The sequence below is a fragment of the Vigna radiata genome, unplaced genomic scaffold (assembly GCF_000741045.1).
Source record: "Vigna radiata var. radiata cultivar VC1973A unplaced genomic scaffold, Vradiata_ver6 scaffold_154, whole genome shotgun sequence".
Taxonomy (NCBI): domain Eukaryota; kingdom Viridiplantae; phylum Streptophyta; class Magnoliopsida; order Fabales; family Fabaceae; genus Vigna; species Vigna radiata.
The window spans coordinates 468,503-491,194 of record NW_014542916.1 but is presented as its reverse complement, the minus strand read 5'-3'; the positions used below and the strand labels follow the sequence as shown (position 1 = coordinate 491,194).

The window sequence follows — 22,692 nt, the reverse complement described above, 5'->3', positions numbered from 1 at the left end:
ATTTATAAAATTTATAATTTATAACAAATTAATATTATAAAAATATTAAAAAAAAAGTTTTCGAAGAAAGAAAAAGAGAAAGTAAAAAGTAAAAAGCTGACACAGGGAAAAAGTTAAAAAAAAGAGCGTTTAAGTAGTGTCTTTAGATATTTATTAAGAAATTAAAAGTATTTTTCACAACAATAAAATTATTATATATGTACTTTGATTTATAATATATTTTGTTCTGAACTTTAATAAATTTTATTTATTACTTAATTAATCGAATCTGAAAAGTAGAAATACTCATAAAAAACTTTATCTTATTCTATGAATATTAAAGTACAAGTTTTAAAGTTGATGAAAAGTGATAATTGTGTTCTTAAATTAAATTTTAGAAATCATAAATAAAATTAAATTTTAGAAGTCATAAATAAAGTTGATGAAAAGCACGTTTGAAAAGTAGAAGATTCATGGGAGAAAGTGTCCTTTTTACAATAAGAAAGCAACTTTCCCTAAATTCTTGTAACTTTTGATCACCCCAAGGTAGAACAAACCCAACCACACCCACATATGCACCATTTCATTTTCATACAAACCCTAGCCATATATTTATCGTGCTACTTATTTTTCTGCATCATAACATTTAGCTATAATTTTTTAATTAAAACTGAATTTTACAAAGATATTGCAAAGGAAGCTGCCAAACATATGAACTACATTTAACTTGAATTAACCTAAAGTTGAACTTCCACATGACTAGAAATAGAAGCTTGCCAACGCTACCTCAACTTGGTTGGAACTCAAGTTGCAACCTCTTATAAGCTCTGAAGAACTCCATTAGATAAATTGTCAAGCTTAAGCTAACTTGCACTAACCTATAAAGGGAATTTGAGTTAACTTGGATTACCTGCCACTTGGAGAAGTTATGAATGAGTTTACACTAGCTAGAACAATTTGCACATAAATATGAATTGTACTTGGAAGTTAATGTGACCTATTGTAAATAATTTTTCGACTTAATTTCCTTCTTAGGTTAGACTATAAAAAGATTTAAGTTAGAAAATTAGAAAGATTTTAAATTCTAAACTTTCAATATACATAGTTTTATAGCTTTCTTAGTAGGGGTGGTCAAATAGAACTGAACTGCATTGTACTACTAAAATTTGTACTGAACTAAAAACTAATTTGTTTAAACTGAACTGAACTGTTGTTTTTTGTTTTATCAAATTGGACTGAACTGAATTATACTAAATTGTACTAAACTACAATATAAACGGAACTGTACTACTAACTATACTAATTTTAAACTGAATTATACTAATTTTAACATTGTCATAGTTTTTATTAAACATTTTTCTTCAAACTTTTCCGCCTGAAACTGCCACAAACACATACAATTGTAATTATAAAAGTTTATTACAAAGGGATTAATTATTTAAAATTTTTAAATGGTAACCGTCTAATATCCTAAAACAACGCGCTAATTATATTAAATAAATTATTAAAATAACTTTTTAATTGAAAATGAAAAGTATAACAATGCATGTTTCTTTTAATTGAAATTTATTTTAATATTTATTTTATGTTATTCATAAGTGTCTTACAAATTAATTTTTTAATTATTTGATATTATTATTTTCTATATTATTTATATTTCTTTTATTATTATATGTATATGGAAATTAGTTTTAGTCTGTAAAACATTATCTTCTAAAAATGATAATATTAATATTTGTTTTAAAGTAAGTTGATTTTGAAAATAAATAGTTATTTCAATGTGTGCTTACACATATTTTAATATCATTAAAAAAAAAATTTAACATATTTTTACATATTTAATAATATTTAAAGAATATAGTATATTTAAAGTATTATTATTTTTCTATAGTCTTTTTTTTTATGATTTCTATTACTTAATCATTTAATAAAATTAAATTTAAAAAAATATATTTTAATTTTATTACTTAAAATAATATTATTTAAAAAGTAATATATTTTTATTGATAACAAAAATATAAAATATTGTGATAAAAAAAATTTGTCTTAAAAAAATCATTATTAATTTTTTATGTGAACGGTTTCTTTTATTAATATTTTATTATTAAAAAAAAAATTCTTGACTAAACGAAGCAGTTGAAGGAGAAGTAGAGAAGAGGAAAGAGTAAATACAGTTCTCAAGCTAATTGACTACAAAGTGAGGTGAGTAACTTTGTTCTTCAGTTTTTTTTTTGCTTTCTTAGAGTAATTATGTTAAAGTGTAAGGTTATTGTCTTGACTACAAAGTGAGTTGGACAATCAAGTTCTTCAGGATTTAGTATAATTACAAATTTTATTGATTCAATTTATAGTTATTAGTATTTATAGGTTCTTTAGGTTCTTTTTTATAATAAGAGTGTCCTTACCTTGCTACATAAGAAGTCTCAAATTGAGACACTTCAATGTTATGTTTTTTTTTATAAAAAGAAGTCATATTTTTTTAGTAACTTATTATAATATTGTTGTTGACGCGATCAAATTAATACTAGCAACTCCAGTATTAGTGTGATAATAGTCAACAAGATACAAAGGGTAAAGTCAACCCTAAGTCTTCTCCCAATAAACATAAAATTGATTCTTAACAAATTAGTTATTATAAAATTATTAATCAAACAAAATAAAGATAATAAAAAAAATAAAGATAAATAAAAGATTAAATAACAAAATAATAATAGCAAAAAGAAATAGAATTGAAAAGATAAAAATAGATAAAAACAATAATAATGAAAATAGGTTGATTTCAATGTCTTTTCAAAATAGAATTCATCATTGTATTAGATTTTCAATTCATTATTGTCTTAGATTTTCAAATTAATCAATGTCTTAATCAATGTAAATTCTCAATTAATTTATTAGTGTTTTCACTATTAATCAAAGTATTTTATGAATTAAAAAAAAAAAGAACTTTGTAGATTAATCATACTAGATTTAACCAAAGTAAATTCTCAATTAAATATTATTATGTGTAATCATATCTATTCTTTACCTCTTATATCAAGTAAAAAAACTAATTAACCATACATTCTTGATTAATTCTTGTTAAAGTTTTCACCTTTTACAAAATAGATTCTCAATTATTGACAAAAACTCATTCAATCATATGAAAGTTTCTAACTTTAATCAAAGTAAATTCTCAATTAATATTAAAAGCTCTGGACTGATATGATTGATAAGTTATGTAGATTAACATTATGCTAATTTGCTAGAATGTAAAAATCATTACTTTTACTTGATTAGGAGACAAAAGACATAGAAAAATATAAATCACAACATAAAAAAAGAACAAACCAATCTATTCATCTAACCTCAAAATCCATTAATACTCCATGGAATGTAGAAATAATATAAAAATAAAATAAGAGATGGTGAAAAATGTGAAAGATGGTGGATAGGAAAAAACTAGGTCCCCTAAAGGGTTTCAAAGTTCTCATAATATGATTCCCTGAGTATCTTTATATAGAAATTTAACTAGGCTTTGTTTTGAGTTTTCCTGTTGTTGTAATATTTTTTTTAATAATGTAATCTTTTTCAATCATCTTCTAAATAATTCAATATCTTTAGGATATATTTAATTGTTGTGGAGATTTAAAAATATCTAAGAAGATATTTGCAAGATTCAAAAAGATTTGACAAATATTATCTTTTGATATATATTTATATAGTCAAGTATGATAATTATTTAAAAATATCTAAAGATATATTTTTCTTGAATTATCTGTTATCACAAATATTTATCAATTATTGAAGCCTTTTTTTAAAAAAAAAAAATAGAGAAGACTGTAAGGTTCAATTTTTGTTGTCCATTCCCTCTTCTTAGTATAACCAAATTTATTCACTTTTTCATATTTCTTTTGTCTTCTTCATGCAATGTTTGACTTAACTTTATGTGATTTTGATTATTTTCTATTCTTTGATTTATCTTTAAGATGTCTTAAAACTTTAACCAATTTATTTTCATACCTCCATGAGTTCAACTTAGCTACAACTGCACATGCATACTTCAAAAGAAAATTTATGAAATTAAAAAGTTATTTTTAATATGTTTTTGTATCTCATGCTTAATGAACCCAATTATAACAAATCCTAATTAAAATATTCTTTTAAAGTACAAAGATAACAAGGTAAACAATATGCAACATCTTTTAATGTTGAATACTCTAATATGAAGGAAATAAGCTAAACCAAGTGTATTGAAATCTTCTTGAAGATCATCTTCACCAAACCATGGATAGTTTTCTAAATGCATTTGATATGGACCTCATTTTAGATAAGCCATTTGTACCTCATCAATTTGGTTTGGTGGGTATTACCAAATTTGAAGACGACTCCTCATATCACATTTTAAAGAATTTTCAAATTCATTATGTGTAACTCTAGGAGTTTTAAGGAGTTATTTTTCATTTTCTTCGATTATTGGATTCTCATGAAATTTCTCAAGATGTAAATACTTTTTTTTCATCTTCATCACAAGCCTTCCTCTTGAAAAAAGAATTAATTCTTTTACTCTTTATCATAATTTTTCTAATATAAATTTACCACCTCTCACTTATTTAAGAAAAGATAATGTTTCAATTGGATGGGTCCGAGGTCGATCGTCCTCTCTTTTGATTCGTTAGCCTACGTTGCACTTCACTCCGAACGTTCTCCTCTCTGTCTTGTTCGGCCTACCAAATGACTTCTCCTTCAAATTATTTGGTACTGATAGTTGAGTGACTTGCAGAAAACACTCTGATGCTCAAGTCAGATATGTCTCTAGAAGGTCAATATGATTATCGAAAAGTGTGTTTATCTGGACATTAATCGTGTATATATAGGCTTGTAGTAATCAAGTCCATTAATCATTCATTAAGACAAAATATATTTATGTAGTAAAACTTATTAATAGCTCATTAATGCCATATATTTTATGTTTGATATGATTAATTAAAAGTATTGATTAACTTTTAATGCTTTTTACGTTATCACCCGTGAATGTCGCTCTATCGGTTTGTCGTAGTGGTCAACATTAAATCTCTTGACGATTCCAACCGATATATACACTTAAATAAAATTTATTTTTATAAATCACAATTATCACATTACAAAACATAACAAAATTCTTACCACTTTAATTAAATAAACAACACTATATAAATTTAAAACTTTAAAAAGGAAGACAATGAGTAATTTGTTTATTTTTGGAGAAAAAACAATTACCATAATTAAATTTGTTAAACCATTTTATAAACAAATGCATGTAAAGTTTCTATTACTCAACTATCAGATAGCATTAAAACAGTAAAACTCATTTTATAATTATTTTTTAAGCAATCTATGAACAAATACAAATTAACTGTGAGTTAATGTAAACTTATGCAACTATAAAATAGCATTGGTGTAAATTGAAATATGCAAAAAGACATTAGAAAGACTTTATCACTGAATTAATAGCCATATAAAAATAATAACAAAAATAACATTATCAACCATTCAACATTCAACTATAGATTACACATCACAAACATAACAAAATTTTAAATTAAACATTAAAACACTAACCATTTCATTTTACTTAAGAAGAAAATCTTATACTATCTTATTATATACCACGAGGAGAAAAACAACGATTTATTCTTTACCAATAACAACAAAAACAATTAAACTAGCTGTATATAAGTCGTTCTTTAAGGTCCTCAGTACCTTCAATAATTGATTTAGAGGATTGCAGAATTAAATTATCGATACACAATGCTTTTATCTTAAATACCGACATATGATTATTCTACACTGTTGAATAAATCTATATAAATTTGATTTTTTGTTTTTGTAAGTATTTGTGATTGATGGTAAACATTTGAAATTTGAATGAATAATTTTGATAAAATATATTTATGAAGATGGGAGTGGTTAGCATAGGAAAGTAAGATATTATGATTAAAAGAAATAGTTAAGGAAAATAAGAAATATAAATAGGCATGTTGTTTTAAAATGACAGCATGATTTATAGGAAACTTCGTGGAAGCTACCCAAGAGTGAGAAATGGCCCTCTCATGGCGCCTCCATTTAATCCCACCACCTTCCCAACTCTTTCCTCTCAACCCCCACCTTTTACTTTTCTCTTCTTCTTCTTCCCCATTCTTCATTCTCTTCTTCACTTCTCCTTCTTCTCCATTCTCTTCAATCACCAATAATGAAGCTCATTAGCATCAACCCCAAAAACCTCAAACTCAGCCCCAAACACCTCTTCCGCTCCAAAAAGGACCGATCTTTATCCCGATCCGACCCACCCTCTTTCGGATCCTCCTCCTCCGATGACTCCGTCCACAAACCCGCCGCACCCAGCGCCGCTGGCTCTCTCACTCCCACTAGCGTCCTCCCCAGCGCCTCCGGCGACTGGTCCGATGTCACTGTCGACGTTCGGTGGGACCTCGCCCAGGCCTTCCGCCTAATTGACCGAGACAACGATGGCGTCGTTTCGCGCCAGGACCTCGAGGCAATCCTCACGCGCCTGGGCGCGTCCGACGTCGCGCTCATGCTCAGTGAGGTCGACGGAGGCGCCGGAGGCTGCATCACAGTGGAGGCCCTCATGAACCACATCGGGTCGGGTCCAGAGTCCGGGTCGGATCCGGAGGAACTTAAGGAGGCCTTTGCAGTGTTCGACACGGATCGTGACGGTAGGATCTCGGCGGAGGAGTTGCTTCGGGTGTTCAGAGCTATCGGCGACGAGCTGTGCACGTTAGAGGAGTGCCGGCGCATGATAGAGGGTGTGGACAAGAAAGGGGACGGATTCGTGTGCTTCGAGGACTTCTCTCGTATGATGGAACTGCATCGGTGATGGTTGTGATTGTGATGATGGGACATGTGAGATGATGATCATGATCATGTTATAAAAAAATTGAAAATATATATAAGAAGGAAGGCAACTTCTTCATTTTTTTTCTCTTAAATCCGTTATTCTTGTGTTTGTTGTTTTTATTATTTTTATTATTTGGGTGTATAATTAATAATTTTTTTCGAAGGCAAAGTGCGATCCACTATATTATACGTGGCTTAAGCTGGTTAACTTGTGGATTAATAAATGGCACATTGATTGGATGCTTGCAACATATATCCTAACCAGTGCAGAATGGAATAATGTTTCTTTCTTTTACAAGATCATCAAATTTGATTATGAAAGATAGTCAGATTAGAATTGTATATTTTAATTATACTATATTATTTGTACTTGGGTTAAGCTACATCTACAATTTAATTAAAGAATAAACTGTAATTTTTATATGTTAGGGAATGGCAAACTATTCTGACTGTTATGTTGAACTTTTAAAACGCTTTTGTTTTTATATATAAAATGCTTTTAGTAGTGTTTGTGACGATTTTTTCTTTCTTGGATTTTCCAAATTCATTGAACCGTGGAAACCACTACAATGAAATAGTTTATCTTACACTGAAAAGGAAAATCATGTTTAAGGTGATTTATTTTTTCTTATATGAAGCTCCCTCCAAGTCTAATTCTTTTCCTATGAATAGTATGAACAATTTTTATAAGTTGGACCTTTTGGTTTTATGATTTTACCTTTATTTTTTACTCTTCTGTTTCAATGTTCCGAAAACTATTGTTTTTTCTTTCACATTTCCTTTAAGTTAGCTTCTTTAATTTACGTGCTTCTAGGTTCGTGAGTTCCTTTCCTTCCTCCAAAAATCTTGCTTCTTTTTTCAACAATATTGGAAGTATTTGTTTCGATTCAGAAGGTGTTCTTGTATTCTTGTTTGATAACTGCATTGGTATCATAATGAAGTGGAATCCATAATTTCCATGAGTATAATCAATTTTTTTTTAAAATACATTACGTAATTTATTATGTATAATTTATTGATTGCATTATTTGTTTTTTTAAGTACATAATGTCATACCTCAAGCCATACATAGATAACATTTTTTTGACAACATTTGAACATCATCATATGTGTCATTGTATGATTGGTCCAAATGACACAATGATATCACCATAAACCAATAACACAATAACACCTATAATGATGTTCAAATGTTGTCAATAAAATGTTGTCTAAGTATCTTTATCCTTTTTTAAGTACATAATGTCATACCTCAAGCCATGTTATTACATTATTCACATGACACCACATGTATTTATTAGTTTATACAAATAACAAAACTTTTGTATATAATTGAACATAATCTAAAGGGTCAAATTTTTCCATTCTTTTTCATCAATGGGTATAAATGATTATTTGACAATTCCATAGTATATTGAACGCAATAATTAAATTAGAGAAAGATAACCTATGTGCAACTTTATATCTTCAATAAAATTAGATCTTATTTTTACTTTACAATAATATTATCACAAACCATGGATAACACGTGCAACCCTGTATCTTCAATAATAATAGATATTACTTTTACTTTGTGATAATTTTCACTAGTGTGATAATTATCTTTAGAATATTTATGTTACTTTTTGTGTTATATTTGTAACTTTAAACTTGCAAATCAATAGGTAGTCTCCCTTCGTTGTACCGAAACAATGGAAATAATCAACTATGATACAAAAATATTTGATTATGGATCATACTATATGGCCTATACTGTGTTTTTGTTTAAGTTATAATTGAAGGTATATAATTAAATATTAAAGTACACAATTAATCATTATGAAGGTTTTCTACAAAACACTGAACTTGAGGTTCAACACAAAATCCACTCTATGGCTCATAGATTCACAACTTGAAGATTGACTTTTTTTAAAGCTCATTCGCATGTAAATAATACACTTTATATCAATCAAAAAAATATTCATTTTACCAATTTGGAAATTTGTTTTATTGGAATACCAATTGCATAAATAATTTCCGTTTTCACACTTGTTCAGTATAAAAGTCTTATGTAAATTAAGAAAATATATTACACTTCTTTTTTAAGGAAAAAAATCAAACTATACAGAAAAGGTAATAATTAAAAGTAAATATATATTAGAAAAATACAGAAAATAGTGGAAAAATTAGAGATATATTTTCATTGAAGTTGTTTTAATTAAATACTTTTTTAACGAACCATCTTAAAGAAATTGGTCATAGATTCAAACAGTGAAGAAATAATTTAAACAAAAATAAATTTCAAATAGTTTCTTTCTAATATTTTTGTCCTTATACTAGATAAAGGACGATGTAAATAAATTATTTTTTTTTTATTTTTTTGTGAACGTAAAATCATCAAATAATTTAACCAAATTATTAATGAATATGATGAAGTTAGAAAACTTTGTTTATGTTAAAATCTAGAAGTAGTACATAATTGACTTTTAAATATCTAATATAAAAAAACTCATAAATTTATTATACCATTATTTTAGTCTTGATTCGCTAACGTTGTTAATTTCCAGTCTTCTTCCCATGTTACATTACTACAATATGATTAAATAAAAACAAAAACTATTAGAAGTCTCGTTTTTCGATCACGAACCGTTTTAGATTTAAATTTAGTAAAATAATATCTTTTTTTATTATTGTAAAGTACCATGAATCAAATGGGAAATGGACACGTGGCATCAATGACGACACCTGGTAAGATAACGACATTAGTGATAAGTGGGTTATGTTGGGTTTAGGATTGGCGTTGGAATATACGTCTGTTGTCGGTTTTGACTAAGAGAAAGAAGACACTCTTTTTCATGAACTTCATGTTAACTCTGTTATAGAAGAAAAATAATAATTTATCATAATAAACAAAAATTAATTTATATTTTATTTTTTAATTTTTATTTCCATATAAATTAATTTATTGTATAAAATTTATTTTTTTCTTATCTTTTCTCTAAGAATTTATAATTTTTTTTTCATACATGTAATTATTTTGCTTGTACCTGGAGTGTTGTTGAACTTCACTCACTCATTGATGTTCCACTTGATAAAGAGAAAGAAAATTATTTAATAAAAGTATTTAATGATTTAGTAATAAAAAAATATAAAAAATAAATTTGATTTTGTTTTGAAGTTATTGTTAGGTGTAGGTGTGTCCTACTTTTGGTTTCCTTGTATTAACTGGAAGTTTCGGCGAAACTTCTTGGAACTCGAGGTTCACGCTACCAATTTAATTCCACTTTAAACAATGTACCACATTTTCAGAAGAATTAATGATAAGGTTTTGTTTGGTGCAATGCACATGAAACAAAACAAATAATTATCATGGGTTTTCTTTTAGAATAAAAAAAAATCATTTCTATATGAAAAATAAATAAATACTGCTATTACCAAGTTTCACTTATTTTTTTAATGTAGATAACAAAACAGTTAAAATTTAATACAACTTTTGGTTTTTATGTTTATAGTATTTATTTATTCTTAATTTGTTTTTAATTTAATGTAGTTTTCATATTTTCTAACATGTTGTTCTTGCTCTCGTTGTCGACTTCTATCTTTAGGCTTGTGGCTTACACACATTCTAGTAGAACCGGCATGGGTGGGGACCAACAAAATTTCTGAAAGGGGAGTTGAAATTCTTCGATCATCCTCCATTTCTAAACAAAAGAAATTACATTATTATTTTTTTAATATAAGACTACATTAAATAAATAAATAAATAATCAATAAATAAAAAATATTGAATAATTATTATAATTTATAAGAAACGAAATTGGTATTAAGCTTATAATTAATTACATTCCTTAATCGTTATAACTTTAATAAAAAGTGGAGGGAAGTGTGTCTGTTAAAATAGTTTACTTGATTAAATGTAAAGAGTTAAAAAATGAAATTTTTGAAATAATAGTTATTTAAAATTGTAACGCTCAATTATTTTAATATTAAAATATTTTAATATAAATAGTTTTATTATGAATTAATTTTATCATTTTAAAACACTTCATCTTTTTATAAATCATTTTTTAGAGTTTTTAAATTTTTATTTAAGATTTTTACATGTTTGTTCGTCTAACTAAAGAACTAAGAATGTAAGATTTATCTTTATGACAAGCTCTTTAATATAGATTAATCAGTTTTTTCATTCGCATAAGTTGTGTTTTAGTTTCATTTTCCTAGTATAACTCTATTATATGTTGTATATGATCTTCTTCTGTTGATAAATTATCATAATTATATGTCCTAATATTCCTGTGATGTTTCTACGTGTAGATAGAATATCGCAAGTTTGGAAGAGTTTCACTAGTTAGGGTTTTGTGAGCTGTTGAGTCAAGTAAGAGAAATTAATTGTTTTGGTGTGAGTGAGTTTGATAAATTTGATGTTTTACATAAAGATGATTGATTTTATTTTGAGAATGGAATTAGGCTGTTATGTTGAATTTTACTAGTATGTATGACTAATTTGATTTGTATGGTTTGTATGATTTTTTTTTTGCTTGATTTTTTTTTCTTAGTTTTATGTGACTGAGAGAGTTTACAATTTGAGCAACTGGACAAATTGGTACGAGTTACCATGTTTAAAACTATTTTGTACCAATGCACCGAGAAAGGAGTACCAATTTGATCAAATGAATAAGATCAAGTTCCCTCAAAAACACATAATGCAATTGTTGATATCTGGTATAACATTGAGTAGTGACAGACTGACCACTAAGCATTAGTTTGTACCATTGAGTGTCATATTTTGTGAATGCTTTGGCTTTGAGCGGTAGTAGGACACCGCTGAGTGCCACTTTTATACCGCAGGTCTAAAGTTTTTAAGCTTCAAGATGCTGAGTGACATAAAGAACTGTTGAACACAAACTTTTGTGAGAAGATTGGCGTCGAGCATCAATACTGTCGTTGAGTCCCACTCTTTGCGAAATGTTTGGCGTTGGGAACCACATCTAAGCACGAGCTTGTATGATTACATTTGTTTTCTTCTTTGGTTGTTTGAGAGATTTGTGATGCAATTGATGTACGTTTATAATGTTGTTTATTATTAATTGAGGCGATAAAATAGTTGTGGACATGTATGATGATGGTATTAGAGGAATTTCAAGGAGAATTTATTTTGGTGATGATATTTAGTGTATGCATTGACATATGATATTTAGTAAGGGGGTATTTTGACACTCTAATAACCATTCACACTCAAATATAGTAAAATGTGTTATGTCGTGAAAAGTAGGAGGATATCCTGGGCAATGGACTTTTTTTAGTCCTGGGCACGAAGAGGATTAAAATTGAGTAGCAGGTGACACCCCTTTTGTCTATGGCTTTATATAGCATAAATACTATTACAGTGAACAAAATTCCAATATTGAGGGCATGTATTAGAATAATTGAGTCTAGTGTCAATTGTTTGTGTGTATCTATATAATTTATTGTATTTAATTCATGCTTAACTTATGTTTGATTTTATTTTAATGTGTTGGAATTATTCTTTTGTACACTAGCTTATTCTATTATTTCTTTTTTGTTTTTATGTTTTGTTTATATTTTACAATGATCACTTCACATGTGAGCAGATGAGGAGTTAAATGATAATATATCTTTAGTGAAAGACAATAATAAGATAAAATATTCTTCTTTAACTTTTAATAATTATCTTTTATGAGAGTTTTCAAAAACTCTATATCATTAGTTGCTTTGTAATATATATATAATTAAAATTATTTATATTTTAAAAATAACTATATTAATATTAAACATATATAATTTGAAACAATTTCCTTTATCGATCATATAATATTTTATTTTACACTTATAAGCAGTTAAAATAGGATATGACATTAATAATAATATATAATAAAGTTATGATTTCAAGGAAAATGGTATTTAATGTTTTTGTTTTCAGGAGTAATATTAAAAAGGAAAACTTTTCAACATTATTTTTATAAAAAATTATTAACTTTTTATTGTTTAATTTAGTATTTATTTTTAAATTAGTATACTGAAATTAGAAAATACATCACATACATTAATTAAACTCTCGACATTACTCTTCTAATCCATAATACAACACACTTATAATATAATCACACAGATAAATAAAAATTATCAAATTAGTTGAATTTGAAAACAAATATTATCAATATACAAATTACCCATCATTATTAATAAATTTTAAATTCTCTTCTCAGCGTTCATTAATACATAAACATATAAACTCATATATCTAGTAAGGATAAATAAAAAATTATACAATTATATGAAAATTATAAAAATATCTTTTATAATTGTTAAATTATGACATAGTTATGAAGAGAGGAGAAAATAATTAAGCATTATTCCTAAAAAAAGATAGTAATGTTGTAATTACTGCCTCTAATCCTGAATATGTGGTTAGGTTAACATAATCACACTAACCAGCAACAAAATAAATTTAATTTATTTATTGAATTTTCAAATTAATATTACCAATGTACTATTTATCCTCGTTATTAATATTACCAATGTAAAAAATTTCTCATTATTTATTGATAAAAAACACATATTTATAATATTTAGTGGACGCTAACAAGGAAAATAAAATTTAATATTTAATAGAAACTATGAAATGTCTTGTAAATAAAAACATGAATTTCTTCTAAATTCTGTCTTATATTAAGGACGTAAAGAAGTATAATTAGATAATATAATCTGAGTAGAAGAATGTTTATTCCATAATTTTTTCAATTTTTAAAAATATATTCAGGCATATTATTTTCTAATAAATAATGTTATCTAATAAAATTTGTAAGAATTAGTGTAGGATTTAATTTATGTGACAGATTAAAAAAATTTATTTTCAAATTCATTCTCGATTACTTCTAAATTTACTCAAATAAATAAAAAAAAAATTAATTTTGAATCCTCTCAAATCCACTCAATTACTCTCCTTCAAATCTACTCAAGTGAACAAGGCATGAGACAAAAATATGACAGTTTAGTAGACTGTTATCTAATAAATACTATTAATCTCAAAGTACTTAATTTCTTAATTTATTTGAACAACGTTAAATAGAAGTTATTATTGGACTGAAGAATTAATATATGTTTTTTTTTTTCAAATTTGATTAGCAAATGGGCCAATATAAATGAGTGCCATAATGAGGCCCAAATTTGAGAAGACAAACTTATGGCCCGTTTTGTTAGATATTTTGTGAAAAGCTTAAAATTCATTATTTAAATTATTGAATAATATAATACTTAACACCGTGAAAAGATTAAAATTATTATTTTTCTATAAAATATTTATCAGTTTTCACTAAATCAGAAGAAAAAGCGAAAAAAAAAGAAACTTAGGGATGAAGATAGGAAAAAAGGCGGTGCAAACATAATGGTGCCTAATAAAGGAACCGACCATTTGTAGGCAGAAAAAAATTAGTCAACACCTATTTCTTATATTTAAAAGCTTTTTATGAAATATAAGTGTAGCGTCTAGGCTTTTCAAACCTAAACCTAAATGTAAAACCTACACTTCCTTTCATGATAACGGAGAAAGAAATATATAAAAAAGAAAAAGAAAAATAAGTAAAAAATAAACATGACATAATTTTATAATAATATCATTTTATTTGTTAATATTATTAAAATATAAATTTAAACATTCAAACTTCTCAGAACTTATGGTTACATAATCCATTATATAAGATTATTTATACTGAAAAACACATTATATAATAAATTATATAATAGGAAATAATTAATTGTGTGCTGTAATTTTTTCTTTCAAAATTTTTTCTCTGTTTTATATAGAGTATAAAATTATAGTGTGTATTATCTTTAATAATTTCTTATTTTAAAATCTTACACTACTTTTTTTATATATCATTCCATGTTATGCCAGTTTCATAAATTAATATGTTTTTCTAGGATCCACAATATTTCCTTTTAATAGAATAAATTTGAAAATATAATATTTTTTATCAAAATTTGAAGATTTTGATATTTAAAAAAAAAGATTCATTACCTACGATATAAGATCTTATAAATAATATATTTTACACAGAAGATGTTCGAAATAAGTGCAAATTTATGTTTGTTAACTAATTTTAAAGGATTAAGTAGGACTTCTGACTTTTTTAAACAGAAATAAAAGTTATGCATCTTATGTCAATTGTGAGGACTTTATTCTTCTATTGTTTTCTCCGCACGCTTAATAAAACTCTTTCCCTAAGGCCGTGTTCAGATCAGCTGTTCACGAGCAATGAAGAGCGAGTAATTAGAAAATAAATATGTTCACTTCAGAGTGATTGTAGGCGATCAATTGAAGGTAATAGAGGGATTCTTGCACTGTAGCATCACTCCCTATTATGCGAAGATCTGGAGGGATGAAGGAGGAATTGTCCATAATGCCCCTTTTCATTTTGTAAAATTAAGCCATGCCATTAATTAATGATATAAAATATAAGAAGCATGCAGTGCATAGTTTCAGTTTCACACTGTGCAATTCACTAAAGTATAATTTAATAAAATTATTTAAATTATTTTTAATTATTATTCCATTTTTTTTTTAACTCTTAATAATCATTTTTACAATTACATCTAACATTAACAAATATCATTTTATATTATTTTAATACCTAGGGACATTTTGGTAATCTTTAATTTCTACCAATTAAACAATTTTTTTTAAACTGTCAAATCAATCAAATCTTACACTAATTCTCACAAACTTCACCCATAAATTCACTCTCAATTACCTCCAAATCCACTCAAATAAACACACAAAAAAATCACCCTCAAATCCTCTCAAATCCACTCCATCACTCTCCCTCAATCACTCTCCCCCAATTACCCCCAACTAAACACACCCTTAACGAAGAAAAAGGTGGTCGTTGGAGTTTTTGAGGTGTACAAAGAAACAATACTCAACAAATAGTTTGTGACAAGTTTTGTTTTATAAGCGGGTTAATTTGGGGTTTTTCATTTTTATGTGGTGCAGGAAGAAAAACTGGAGTGCAGGAGGAAGCCGCCCAACACCAATTCGCCATAGTTACCAGGCCTACACTACACAACTTCGATCCAATAACATATCGTACAAAAATGAGGCACATATATCAAAGAGTACGTGTAAAATCATATATGCCATGTTTTTGTTTTTTTCTTTTAAATTGTTATATGTATGGTTGATAGTCAGATGAATATAGCTGAAATGTTTTCGAAATTTCTCTCTTAATTACCTCAAGAATTCAAGAACCGTTGAAACAAAGAACTTTGAAACTGAACAAAACCTATATAATGTTGGTGTACAAATAAAGTTTCACTTAAAATAAAAAAAACAAATATAAATTTATATATATATAAATATTTTTATTAATAAAAAGCATTTTAAAGTAATACCAAAAACAAATTTATAAAGATTTAGCTCGAAACGAAAAATATTTTACTAATTTGAACACATGTCCAACCCTAAGATTAGAAGTTTGAATTGTACACTACTTGAATACTTGTCGTAAAACTTTGGTCTGACCAATTTTGTTACATTCCCCTTAACATGTTCCTAAATTGCCTTTCGGCTTCCTGAATTAACGTAGAAGAAGAAAAAACATTAGATTTGGATTAGATTTTGCCAAAAGCATTCTAAAATAACATGTTTTTGGTATGCATAAAATCATCCAATGTCAAGTTTGTTTACCTGTTTGTTTTTTCTTTTTAACATACGTATTAAAAAATTATAAAATAAAATAATTGATATTAAGTATTTTTTGGGGGTTGGATAATTGTGAAGCACTTAGATAGGAAGAAAATCTGGTTTAGTATTAGAATGTCAAACACATTTTTGACACGTTTGGGTTGTGATGTCTTAGTATTAGAATGTGGCCTTGTTGGCACTTTGTTATATCACAAAATTGGCACAATCTTTTCAACCGAGTTGTCGATTTTATATATCTTATTGTCGTCTGAACCCTCTAAGATTCCGACATGGAGACATCTTTTTAACAATTTCCTGCACTCACAGATGTCAATCATAACCATCAAAGTCTCCAAATGCTGTCACTTTCTTGCATCTTATACTGTTGCTATTACTTTCTACTAATTTATTCTTTCACGAACCTTGGAGTCCAATTTTGTCCACTAACATCATCACCCAACATCTTGTTTGACGCATAGCACACGGTTTAACATTCACGCTAAGTTGCATAGATAATATATAAATAATTTAAATATTCCAGTTTTATAATATGAAATTAAGTTTAAAGATTATGTCGGTATTACAGATAATCAAAACTTATTCTAACAATTTTAATATTTATTAATTATTATATTTAATGTGTCTTAATATATTATTACAGTTATTCGAAATTTATAACTAATATTTATTATTTATTATATTATTCATTATTAAATTATTATTAATGTTTAGTCATACATCCATATGTATTTGTCTTGCATGAAAAGGATGTATTGAATGTTTTATATTAACTAAAAATAAAAAAAATACATTTATATATAAATGAATGTAAATCTTATTTTATAAATGTAAAAAAAAAATATATTAGTTTTGATTGAATGTAACTTTTCATCTATTGTGAATAAAACCCATGATTGTTGGTGTTAGAAAATGATACTCACTTTGGTATTTCTGGTGTTAAAGAATGACACTCACTTTCATATTTTTAAATATGATTATAGTATTTTTTCATATTATGTGTCAATCATTAAGACCATAAACTATTAAACTCTACAATTTATAGTTTTACATATTGTTTTTTATCTACAAAATCATAAACTCTACCAATAAGACACCATTTATTCTCTATATTATTATCTAATAACCACTACATTAATCTACTTATCCTTACACTCTAAAACTAACAAAATTCTTAAACAAATAAACAACCCAATTAAATGTATCACATTTAAGTTTACTCTAACAAAATTCTCCCTTAAACTTAAATGTTTATTTTGTCTTTCATCTAGACTTTTCGAAGTGCATCAATCCATATTAAACTTGCTCTTTCCATTAAATGTCGACTTCTTCGGTTTCACCTTGATTGACTTCTTTATTGCTTTGACCAATTCATTCTTGGTGATTGGATTCCTCTCATCTTCATTTTCATCTTTTGAAACACCTTTCTTTATAACAAAGATGTTTTCTCCAACGAAAAATACTATAAATCCTTATGCTTACTATATCCAGAATAACAACCCTTCCTTTATGCCTCTCTCTCCAACAATGATGGTGTAAGGTAGATAACAAATCACTACAGGGTTGTAAAATGAGGCCACCGACATTCTCATTCCATCACTATGAGCAATCACACGATGTTCCATACTCTTATATTTCCCATTGCTTATTCCCTCAATTTGGTCACCAAGGTTAACAACAATGGAATGGCGCATAAGAGGCACATCCACACATTGCCCATCTTTAAGAAGTTGAAGGTCATTCACCTTATCATCTTGCAAGAGAAGTATTATCCCACTCGCAATTTTGTGGGTACAAGAACCCTTCACAAATTCTAGCTTTGGAAACGTAGGGTAATTTGCCACCTTTGTCCCAAACTGAGGACCTCTCTTGATCCATAAAATGCCCTCTTCATGTACCCCTTCTCTAATCCAATATTTTCACAAAGCATATCTAGCAACTCTTGTGCTAGTTTCTCCAATTTCTCAACAAATTCCTTTATTTGCATCCTTAGACTTTGCAATAATAACCATACATTTCGTTTAGAAATTGAATGTACTAACAGCATCACCATTGACTATTGGACCAAAATGTTCCATTCTCATCAATAATAACAAAAGGAAGCAGATACTGGTTATTGGCCTTTTGGTTATGCCCTTAACGTCATGACAAATTTTTCATCAATCTCAGCATCAAAGTTCGTTACTTCTTTCAATTCCTCCTTTAATTTCTTCGTTTGGGTGAAAGTTAGGGTTCCTAAGAGGAAAATTGTACAAAGCATCAACAACATTTTTTTCGCCATCTATGATCTTAGTTTCATCATTCATTCATCTTTATTCATTGATATACTTATCATTGCTCCATTTACATCTTCATTTGTTGAACCAACATTTACGTTATGTCTATCTGAGATCTCCATGATGTTGATTGGGTTCTCCATCAACTCCTCCAAGCTCTCCACTGAGCTATGTAGATGCTCTTTCGTGCTTTTGTCATTAACTTTTAGGCTCTTACTCGATAGCTCGACATCCAGCTCGGTAGCTTGGCACTCTAGCTCGATAACCAGGGCTTGCAGCTCGTGCTTGGCAACTCCGCATCTAAGCTTCTTGCCAATTCAAATTTCTTCACTGGCTTCCTTAGTAAGGAGATTTGTCTCCTCCTTTCTCTCATCTCGACAATATTTTGCTATATGACTGGTCTTACTACAATATTAACATTTGATTGATCTATAATCATTTGCATAGTGGTCATGCTTGCCACATTTATAGCATTCAACATATCAGACTTACTTAACTGACCTCCTCGGTCTCCCTTTTGTCCATGGTCACACTAGTTCTATTGACCAATTTGCTCCTGATCGTCTTCATAATCACTTTCGTCATCATTTTGGCCACGATCTCCTCATCCACGACCTCTTCGCTTAGGACCACCTTGGCCTCAAATGTTTCGAGCACGTTCCTTTAGGTCAAGTTTTGCCCAAAGTAAAGTGGCTCAAACAACATTCTCCTCCATTGTCGTGTGCCTTCAAAGACCGACCAAGTTCTTCAACCAAGATCATGGTCAAGTCATTGGACTACTTAATTGCACACACAATATTCTCGCAGTCCTTAGTTAGTGACTTTAGGATCTTCTCCACAATACAGGTGGCATTCAACTCCTCTACATTTCTTTCGAGTTGATTTACTATCACTAGTGCAAAAACGATGTTTAATGTCACCCCTTAGACGTCCATTTCGTGAAAATCCGACGTCCACTACAAAACGGTGGCATTATTGTAAATAAATTGGAAAACTAGACGTCAATTTCGATGTCAGGCAACATCTATGACATCATAGACGTTGCACATGCCGCAAACTGACGTCCAATTGCCTGAGGTATGTGATAAGACAGTCTATTGACGTCGGTGTTTCAGGGGGACCGACGTCTACTAGGTTGCAATTAATGCTAAACATCAAATCCCAGGAGCTTAGACATCGGCTAGAAAGGGCACCGACGTCTACGTCACTGACAGGAAATCAAACGTCAACCGGTTCAGCTTTAGACGTCGAATAGACGTCGAATCCCGTGAAAAAGCAACGTCGATTGGGCTACAATTAATGTTGTTCACCTAATACCCCAGGCAATTAGACGTCACGTAGTCAAACGACGACGTCTAAGGCCTGTCTGGAAGGCGGGAAGACAAAAATTCTTCAATGTAGACGTCGTTTTTGAGGGTCACCGACGTCTACTTTCCTGTATTTTCACCAAATTCGAGGGTTGTAGACGTCGACTGCTAGGGGCATCGACGTGAACTTCCCTGATAGGAAACCAAAACGTCAATCTTTTCAGCTTCCTAGACGTCGGTTTCTGGAGCAACCGACGCCCCATTTCATTTTAAACAGACCGCAGACTCTTCTCAACATTCAGTTTCTGATCGCATCTTCATCTCTTCTCCTTTTTCTCTGCTTCTCCTCTTCTTTTACTCGCTTGCGCACCTCTACTTTTTATCTCTTGCTGCATTGCATTGTCGTTTCTCATAACGTCATTGTCTTCTTCCTCTCCTTTTTCTCTCTTGCATCCCAGGTGCGTGGTTTTTTTTTATGCTTCCCGTTTAAACTTTCTTTAGTTTTTTATCGATTATATTGTCGTTGAACTGATGAAAATTTGCTTTCTTTGTGTTGTGTTTTAGTGCAGTTTTGATCCTGTCTTTGGGTAACATAGTGCAACATTCTCCCTTTGCTGGTTTCCTCACAAGAAGAGTGGCGATCTTTTGAGTTCTCTAGTTCTTCTGACCCAAAATGGAACCTGGGTCCTTGTTTACTTCTTGACACCGTAATTTTTTTTTGTTGCGGTTGATTAATGGGAAGTAGCCATGGACCCAGATTCGGTTTTGGGTTGAAAGGACTAGAGGATTCAAAAGACGCAAGCTTTTTTTGTGAGGAAACTAGCGAGAGNAGNATGTTACACAATGCTACCGAAAGGCTGGATCAAAACTGCACTAAAACACAAAATTGTTGTTAGACGTTGGTTAAAGCCATGTCCGACGTCTATAACAACATAGACGTCGGTTAGTGTCATTTTAAACCTCTTTATATATTCATGTTGACGTCGGTTTAATTATAGGTGGACGTCTATACAGAGTAATTAGACGTCGATGTGAGTTTTAGCAGACGTCTATAGAGACGTCGGTGGATATCTTTAACCGACGTTTATATGGACGTCGGTTCTGAGGAATTCCGACATCCCTTAGACGTCACCCGTTTAGACGTCGGATGTTAAAGTGACGTTAAAAGCTCAAATTAACCGACGTTAAACAACGTTTTGCACTAGTGTATCGCCTCCACTGTAGATATATACTCGATCACTCGTCGTCTATTCTCCATTCTCATACTCTTAAAGTCACACATAAGAGTTTGAAGTTTAATTTGTTTTACATGGTTATCGTCTTTGTAGACTTTCTCAAGAATTTGTCATGCTTCTTTTGAAGATTTATCATTCACTATCTTCTCAAAGCTAGATTGAATAACAACTCAGTACAATATGTATATGACTGATTGACCTGTCACCCTTGATTCTCTTAATGCATAAACTTTGGCCATTGATTACTCTACATCTTCCACAGGCTCTTCGTAGCCATTCACAACAACATTCCACATGTCTTAGGATTCTAGACGAGCTATCATTTGTACATCCCGATTGTTAAAATTGACTTTCTTTGTCAATTAGGACAGAGACACACTGTTTGCAAGGTTAGTCATCTCTTTCTCATTGTCTCTTTCTCAATCGAACATTCAGGCTCTCTCAACTTTGATGTCAATTTGCTAGAAAATGACACTCACTTTGATATTTCTGAATATGCTTATGATGTTTTTCCACACGATGTGTCAATTAGACATTTAAAATTTATACTTGCATGTTGTCTTTTCATTTACAAAACCGTAAATTCTACCATTAAGACATTATTTATTCTTTATCGTTGTCTAATAACCACTATATTAATCTACGGACCATTATACTATGAAGCTAACCAAATTCTTAAACAAATAAAATATTCAATTTAATCTATCACATTTAGGTTTATCCTAACCGTTGGCTCATGCCTATGGTGGTTACTCCTCCTTTGAAGCGTTGCCACAAGTCATGGAGACGCATTTGGGAACATTTCTCCATGCATCGAAGCTGTTATTTTTCCCCCACAAAGTCTTGGCATTTCCGTAAGTCACGAAGAACGTTGGCCTATTTCTGTTTTTTCTGAAAACTTTAGCCGTGGGAGGTTGGGATATCTGAATCCACCTCCTCCCTTATTAATAGATTCACTTCATCTCTCAAAAAAAGACACAAATTCAAACATCTCTCACTCTCATTCTCACCTTATTCTCTATCAGTTATTCATCTTTTTCTATTATATTTACGCTGTTAATTTTTTTTGTTAATTATGAGATTTTTAAAAATTTGGAAAAAATCTATATTTTGCACAATGAATAAATCTTTAAAAACAATATATACAAGTTTTTGTTTGTGTTTACGTTAGTTTTATAATAATAATAATTTAATTTTATAAAATTAAGTTAAATTTAAAATATATTTATTAAAATTTATAAATTTGATTCATTATTCAGTGGTATAGAACCCATGAAGAAATAATAAAAAAAAAGTTAGTTCCGTGTGTTTTTTGGACGAAA

General features: G+C 29.0%; 1 protein-coding gene and 1 pseudogene across 1 annotated transcript; one reads left to right on the top strand and one right to left on the bottom strand.

Annotated features, from left to right (window-relative positions):
• The first annotated feature begins 6,002 nt into the window (after window positions 1–6,002).
• Window positions 6,003–7,105, top strand: LOC106752538 (probable calcium-binding protein CML35). Its single transcript, XM_014634234.2, has one exon. The coding sequence runs from the start codon at window positions 6,188–6,190 to the stop codon at window positions 6,830–6,832; it is 645 nt and encodes a 214-aa protein (XP_014489720.1). The 5' UTR covers window positions 6,003–6,187; the 3' UTR covers window positions 6,833–7,105.
• Window positions 7,106–18,059: 10,954 nt separating this feature from the next.
• Window positions 18,060–18,539, bottom strand: LOC106752526 (annotated as a pseudogene).
• Window positions 18,540–22,692: the final 4,153 nt, after the last annotated feature.